The sequence below is a fragment of the Scylla paramamosain genome, chromosome 40 (assembly GCF_035594125.1).
Source record: "Scylla paramamosain isolate STU-SP2022 chromosome 40, ASM3559412v1, whole genome shotgun sequence".
Classification (NCBI taxonomy): domain Eukaryota; kingdom Metazoa; phylum Arthropoda; class Malacostraca; order Decapoda; family Portunidae; genus Scylla; species Scylla paramamosain.
This window is the reverse complement of record NC_087190.1, coordinates 12,554,104-12,561,603: the sequence shown is the minus strand read 5'-3', so window position 1 is coordinate 12,561,603 and position 7,500 is coordinate 12,554,104. Positions and strand designations below refer to the sequence as shown.

The 7,500-nt window shown below is 44.4% G+C and overlaps 1 protein-coding gene across 1 annotated transcript in view; it reads left to right on the top strand.

Moving 5' to 3' along the window:
- The window catches only part of LOC135092462 (glutamyl aminopeptidase-like), a 19,352-nt gene that overhangs the window by 7,457 nt on the left and 4,395 nt on the right, over positions 1-7,500 (top strand). The window contains exons 5-14 of the mRNA XM_063990974.1: positions 425-518; positions 1,018-1,188; positions 2,579-2,676; positions 3,014-3,148; positions 3,661-3,746; positions 4,690-4,837; positions 5,436-5,592; positions 6,372-6,499; positions 7,059-7,262; positions 7,437-7,500. The exon at positions 7,437-7,500 is cut by the window's right edge and continues 10 nt beyond it. Coding sequence (XP_063847044.1) covers positions 425-518; positions 1,018-1,188; positions 2,579-2,676; positions 3,014-3,148; positions 3,661-3,746; positions 4,690-4,837; positions 5,436-5,592; positions 6,372-6,499; positions 7,059-7,262; positions 7,437-7,500 — 1,285 coding nt within the window. The remainder of the gene's footprint in view (positions 1-424; positions 519-1,017; positions 1,189-2,578; positions 2,677-3,013; positions 3,149-3,660; positions 3,747-4,689; positions 4,838-5,435; positions 5,593-6,371; positions 6,500-7,058; positions 7,263-7,436) is intronic.

Here is a 7,500-nt window from a genome sequence, read left to right as displayed (position 1 = left end):
TAGAGAGAGTGAGTGGGTGACAGGTGTGTGCGTGTGTGTAAGAATAGTTATTGTTGAGTGTGTGTGTGTGTGTATGTGGGTGTGTCAGAGAGAGAGAGAGAGAGAGAGAGAGAGAGAGAGAGAGAGAGAGAGAGAGAGAGAGAGAGAGAGAGAGGCAGACAACAATTGAAACAAAAAGCATAAAAACGAAATAAAAATAGCAAAAAAAGCAAATAAGAAAGTAAGGAAGTGAAACCAGATAACAGAGAGAGAGAGAGAGAGAGAGAGAGAGAGAGAGAGAGAGAGAGAGAGAGAGAGAGAACGTGATAGTTTTTAATGTATAGATATAAACACTTTGGCCCCGAGAAAACAACTAATACTTCTCTCTCTCTCTCTCTCTCTCTCTCTCTCTCTCTCTCTCTCTCTCTCTCTCTCTCTCTCTCAGATCTCCAGAGCTAACTATTCACTCCAGCTGGGCGTCAATGTGCTCAACTATTTCGAAGACTATTTCAAGGTTGAGTACCCGCTGCCCAAACAAGGTAACTATCTCTCTCTCTCTCTCTCTCTCTCTCTCTCTCTCTCTCTCTCTCTCTCTCTCTCTCTCTCTCTCTCTCTCTCTCTCTGTTTTTTTTCATCTCTGTTTTTTTTCTCTCTCTTTCTCTTTCTTGGTGTTTTTCATGTTGTTGTTGTTTTCTTTGTTTTTCTTGTTTTCTTATTTTTCTTTCTCTTCTTTCTTTATTTTTTTCGCTTTTGTTTGTTTGTTTGTTTGTTTGTTTGTTTGTCTTTTTTGTAGTTTTATTTATCTTGTGTTTTCTTTCTCCCCCCCTCTCTCTCTCTCTCTCTCTCTCTCTCTCTCTCTCTCTCTCTCTCTCTCTCTCTCTCTCTCTCTCCCTCATCCCTTTCAAACCCCTCTCCCTCTCTCTCCCCTTCCTCTCACCTGCCCTATTAAAACCCCTCTCCCCCTCTCTCCCTTACCCCTCTCCCTCTCCCTCTCTCCCCTCTCTCTCACCTATCCCCTCTCGCTCTCTCTCCCCACAGACATGATCGCCATTCCTGACTTCATATCAGGCGCCATGGAACACTGGGGCCTGATCACGTACCGGGAGGTCAACCTGCTGTATGACCCCAAGGGCTCTTCCTCCTACAATAGACAGCGCGTGGCAGCAGTGGTGGCACACGAGCTGGCACACATGTGGTTCGGGAACTTGGGTGAGTGGAAGGAAGGGGGTGGTGGAGGGTGGAGAGAAGGGAGGAGAGGAGGGAAGGACGGGGTAGAGGAAGGAGACAGTAAGGGGAAAGGAAGGAGGAAAGAGAAGGGTGGAGGGTAGGGGGAAAAGGTAAAGGAAGGGGAAAAGGAGGAAGAGGAAAGGGAGGAAAAGGGTTGAGGGGGAGAAGGGAGGGAAAGAAGAGAGGAAGAAAACGTAAGAAGGGGAAAAGAAAGAAGAAAACGCGATGGTTTTATCTTTCCTTAAATCTTGCCTTAGGTGGTAACGGAAGAGAGAGAGAGAGAGAGAGAGAGAGAGAGAGAGAGAGAGAGAGAGAGAGAGAGACAGAGAGAGAGAGAGAGAATATATTATTGATTCGTATATTTTCATGTAATTGTGGTATCATGTGTGTGTGTGTGTGTGTGTGTGTGTGTGTGTGTGTGTGTGTGTGTGTGTGTGTGTGTGTGTGTTTCCTCCTGTTCTTTTTTTCTTTTCTAGTTTCTTTTTCTTTCATTTCTCTTCTTTCATTTGTTTTTTTTTCTGTTTTTTTTAATTACTTTTCTATAACTTCTGTTCCTTCTCTTATCTTCTTTCATTGCTGCACACACACACACACACACACACACACACACACACACACACACACACACACACACACACACACACAGATGTCACCTAAATTATTTGAAATCAGCTTAATAAGAATACTGAATCTTGTGTTACTTGTTTACGCAAGAAGAAGGAGGAGGAGGAGGGGGTGGAGGAGGAGGAGGAGGAGGAGGAGGAGGAGGAGGAGGGGGAGGAAGAGGAAGAGGGAGGGGGGGTGCGGTAAAAGGCAAGTGTTAGGAGAAAGTATCGTTTTAGCTTCGACACAAAAAAAACTCGTACTACTATCTACTATTATCGTACACACACACAAACACACACACTCTCTCTCTCTCTCTCTCTCTCTCTCTCTCTCTCTCTCTCTCTCTCTCTCTCTCTCTCTCTCTCTCTCGTGTGTGGAAAGAGATAGATAGTAAGATTGATAAAGTAAGTTAATAAGAAAGGAAGAAAAGAAGGAAGGGAAACAAGATGATAGATAGGTAAAGTTTGTGTTGTTGTTGTTGTTGTTGTTGTGATTATTATTATTATTATTATTATTATTATTATTATTATTATTGTTATTATTATTATTATTATCATTAACGTTATTTTTATTTTTCTTCTTTCTCGTTTTCTTTTTCTTCTTCTTCTTCTTCTTCTTCTTCTTCTTCTTCTTCTTCTTCTTCTTTTCCTCATTTCTACTACTACTACCACCAATATTACTTATTCCTTTTCCTTTTCCTCTTAATACCCCCCACTTCTCCTCCTCCTCCTCCTCCTCCTCCTGACGGTGACCTGGCATGCCCTAGTGACGCTGGAGTGGTGGGACGACCTGTGGCTGAACGAGGGATTTGCGAGCTACATTGAGTACAAGGGCGTGGCTCACTATGAGAAGGACTGGGACATGGTGAGTGTGGTGGTGGTGGTGGTGGTGGTGGTGGTGGTGGTGGTAGTGGTGGTGGTGGTGGCATGCTTCAATACTTCTCCACTGGTTTCCAAAGGCTAATGTTGAAGTGTCGCGAGTTTTCAAGGGTGTTTTTAAGGTTCCAGTGACAGATTAATAAGATTTCTGCGTTATTAACAGGGGAAACAGTCTTAATTATCTCTGTAGCCTTTGAAAATAGTCGTAGTAGTAGTAGTAGTAGTAGTAGTAGTAGTAGTAGTAGTAGAAGTAACAGTAGTAGTAGTATTAGTTGTAACCATCCAAACCATCCATTTTCTAACACGCCCTTCGTCGCCTGCAGGAGGGTCAGTTCGTTGTGGATGACCTGCACCGCGTGATGACCTTGGATGGCCAGCTGACCTCTCACCCCATCGTACAGCCCGTCAGCCATCCAGACGAGATTACTGAGATTTTTGACACTATTTCCTACAGCAAGGTGAGAGAGAGAGAGAGAGAGAGAGAGAGAGAGAGAGAGAGAGAGAGAGAGAGAGAGAGAGAGATGCGTTTAACTTTTCTATAATTATTTTTTTCTTGTTTTGCATCAGTCAGTCAGTCAGTCAGTCAGTCAGTCAGTCAGCTAGCCAGTCACTCAGCCAGTCAATCAGTCAGTCAATCAGTCAGTCAATCAGCTAGCCAGTCACTCAGCCAGTCAATCAGTCAGTCAATCAGTCAGTCAGCCAGTCAGTCACTCAGCCAATCAGCCATTCAGTCAATCAGTCAATCAGCCAATCAGTCAGCCAATTAGTCAGTCAGTCAATCAGCCATTCATTTAGTCAGTCACTCAACCAATCCCCTTTCTCCCTCCCTTTAATCCCTCCTCCCCTCTTCCCCTCCCCTTTTCTCATCCTTTTAACCCTCTCTCTCTCTCTCTCTCTCTCTCTCTCTCTCTCTCTCTCTCTCTCTCTCTCTCTCTCTCTCTCTCTCTCTCTCTCTCTCTCTCTCCTACAGGGCGCTTCAGTTTTACGAATGCTGGAGGATTTTTTGGGACCTGAAATATTTAGAAAGGGCGTGAGTCAGTTTCTGCAAAAATATAAGTAAGTTTTCGTTTTGTTTCGTTTTCTGTTTGTTTTTGTTTAGTTTTGTTTCTATTCTTCCTTTTCTTTCTTTCTTTCAAACTTCTTCTCCTTTTCCTTCTTTTCTATTCTTCTGTTTTGTTTTTGTTTTTCTGTTTCTTCCTCTTGTCCTTTTTTTTTCTTTTTCTTTCCTTTCCTCCTTCTTCTTATTCTTCCTTTCGTTCTTTTTTCCAAATCCTCCTTCTTATTTTTTTTCTTTATTCTCATTTTTTTTTCGTTCTTCTCTCTCTCTATTCTTCATTTTGTTCTTCGTTCAAAATCTTCCTTCTTCCCATCCTTCTGTTGCTTTTATCCTTCCATTTATCCTTCATTTTATCCTCCCTTCCTTCCCTCCTATCATTTATTATCTCCCTCCTTCCTTCCTCCTTCTAGTTTATCTCTCTATCCTTCCAGTTCATATTTTTTTTTTTGTTATCCATCCTTTAACCATCCATGCAAACCCTTTTTTTCCATCCACCCACTTCTTTCCATCCAGTCACCCAATCAGCCAATCAGTCAGTCAATCAGCCAGTCAGTCAGTCAGTCAGCCAGTCAGTCAGTCAATCAGCCAATCAGTCAGTCAGTCAGCCAGTCAGTCACCCAATCAGCCAGTCAGTCAGTCAGTCAGCCAGTCAGTCAGTCAATCAGCCAATCAGTCAGTCAGTCAGCCAGTCAGTCAGTCAGTCAGCCAATCAGCCAGTCAGTCAGCCAATCAGCCAATGTACCCAACCTTTCATCCCTTTCCTTCACCATTCTCCCCTTCCTCCCACACAAACCCTCCTTCTATCTATCTTTCCAACCTTCCACTCTTCCTTCACCTCCTCTCCTTCTCCCATACAAACCCATCACATCCACCCTTTCAACCCTTTCTTCACCCCTTTCCCTTCTCTAAATACCCACCTATCCTTCAAACTTTCTCCTCCAGATACCAAAACGCTGTTACGAGGAACCTGTGGGAGGAGCTGGAGGCGGTGGTGCCTGGTAGGGGCCTCAATATCACCTCTATCATGGATACCTGGACTAGACAGATGGGCCTGCCTGTTCTTAACGTGTCCCCAAGCCCTGACGACCCGGTGAGGAGACGGGAGGGAGAGGGGGATGGGTAGAGAGGGTCAGGGAGAAGGGTGGACAGGTAGGTAGATAAAGGTATGTGTGTGTGTGTGTGTGTGTGTGTGTGTGTGTGATAGACAGAGAGGAAGGGAAAGGGAAGAAGTTAAAGAAAGAAAATAGAAAGATGATTGTGATTGATTAAGAGATAGAGATAGAGAAAGAGAGAGAGAGAGGAAGAGACAGGAAAGGAGATGAAGAGAGAGACACAGAGAATAGATAGGAGAAGAAATACGTAATACGAAAGGGATATAAGGAGTAAAGCGCAACAATTTCAACATGAACAAAGAAACGAACGAACGAAAAAGAAAAAAATGAAAAGAAAACGAAAAAGGACATAGAAGAATAAAGACAACAATTTTTTACACGAAGAAAGAAAAGAAAAAAAAAACATGAAGACAACAATAATTGCAATACAAACAAACAAACAAACAAACAAACAAACAAAACAAAGAAAACTACAAGTAAAACAATAATTTTAGCACGAACAGAAAAAAAAAAAAATATCAAAAACTTTCTCTTCTCCCCCCCCAACCCCCCCACCCCCCCCCACAACACACACAGGGCAAGCTGGAGGTGACCCAGACCAGGTTCCTGAGTGACCCCACCGCCGTGAGTGACCTTGACTCCCCCTACGGCTACAAGTGGGACGTTCCTGTGACCCTCATCTCGGACGCCTCGACCAGGGAGCTCCACTGGTTTATGCGCGGCGACCAGAACTGTACGTGTGTGTGTGTGTGTGTGTGTGTGTGTGTGTGTGTTGAGGAACTCTCTCTCTCTCTCTCTCTCTCTCTCTCTCTCTCTCTCTCTCTCTCTCTCTCTCTCTCTCTCTCTCTCTCTCTCTCTCTCTCTGCTAGATAAAGAGAGGGATAGATAGAGATAGAGAGATAAATAGATAGATTAATAGATAGATAGATACACAGATAAATAGATAGATAGATACACAGATAAATAGATAGATAGAGAGAGAGAGAGAGAGATACTAGTGGTGAAAGAGATAGAGATAGAAAATGAAAGAGAGATAGACAGAGAGTGAGAGAGATAGAGATAGACTGAGAGAGAGAGAGAGAGAGAGAGAGAGAGAGAGAGAAAGAAAGAGAATGAATAACACAAACTCTCTTCCTCTTCTTCCCTTCTTCCTCTTCTCTTCTCTGTCACACTCTTCCCCTCCCCCCTTCACCTTCCCTTCCTTCCTCCCCTCCTTCTCTCTCCCCTTATTTTATCTTCCTCTCCTCTCTCTTCTCCCTTATTCCCTCTCCTCTTCGCCTTTCTTTCTCTCCTCCTTTTCTCTCCCTTCTTCTCTCTCCTTACCTCTTCCCTTTTCTTCTTTCCTCCTTTCCTCCGTCTCTCGTATCTTTTCCTCCTCCTCTCCTCTCCTCTTCTCCTTCTTCTCTCTTTTTGTTCTCTTACTTTATCTAATTTCTCTCTCCTACCTTTCTTCTCTTCTTTCCTTCCCTCTCTCTCCTTTCCTCCCCCTTCCCCCCCCCTATTCCCCCACAGTGGTGGTGAACAAGCCCCCTGGGTCAACTTGGGTCAAATTCAACGTGGCGCAGTACGGGTATTACAGGGTTAATTATGACCTGACCCTCTGGCGTGACCTCATTGCTCTGCTGGCCACTAACCCTGAGGTGAGTGGTGGTGGTGGTGGTGGTGGTGGTGATGAGAGTGGGGGCTTGATATTGTTGTTGTTGTTGTTGTTGTTGTTGTTCCATGTAGTAGTAGTAGTAGTAGTATTCAGAAACATACACACATTAAATCAAAACACACAGTAATAACAATAGTAGTAGTAGTAGTAGTAGTAGTAGTAGTAGTAGCAACCTAACCTAACCTAACCTAACCTAACCTAACCTAACCTAACCTAACCAACCCAACCTAACCTTAACCTAACCCAACCCAACCCAACCTAACCTAACCTAACCTAACCTAACCCAACCTAACCTAACCTAACCTAACCTAACCTAACCTAACCTAACCTAACCTAACCAAACCCAACCTAACCTAACCTAACCTAACCTAACCTAACCTAACCTAACCAAACCCAACCAAACCTAACCTAACCTAACCTAACCTAACCAAACCTAACCTAACCCAACCTAACCAAACCCAACCAAACCTAATCAAACCTAACCTAACCTAACCTAACCCAACCTAACCTAACCTAACCTAACCTAACCTCACCCCTACCAGGCCCTGAGCCCACCAGACCGCGCTTCCCTGATTGATGACGCCTTCAACCTGGCCAGTGCGGGACAGCTGCCCTACCCCACTGTTCTGTCCCTCATCGCTTACCTGGACCGCGAGACTCACTACATCCCTTGGGCCACCGCCAGCTCGCACCTTGACAAAATGGGCCGCTTGTTGAGACGCACAGAGGCTTATCCAAACTTCAGGGTGAGTGAGTGAGTGTGTGTGTGTGTGTGTGTGTGTGTGTGTGTGTGTGTGTAAACAGATTATTTCAGCTACTTTCTTTCTCTCTCTTCTTATCCTACGTAAGTTTGGGGTATGGCTTGCTGTGTGTGTGTGTGTGTGTGTGTGTATCTCACCCACGCCTCTCCCCTCCTGCAGAAGTACATGGTGAGCCTGGTGAAGGGCCACGTGGAGAAGCTGGGCTGGGAGGACACTGGATCAC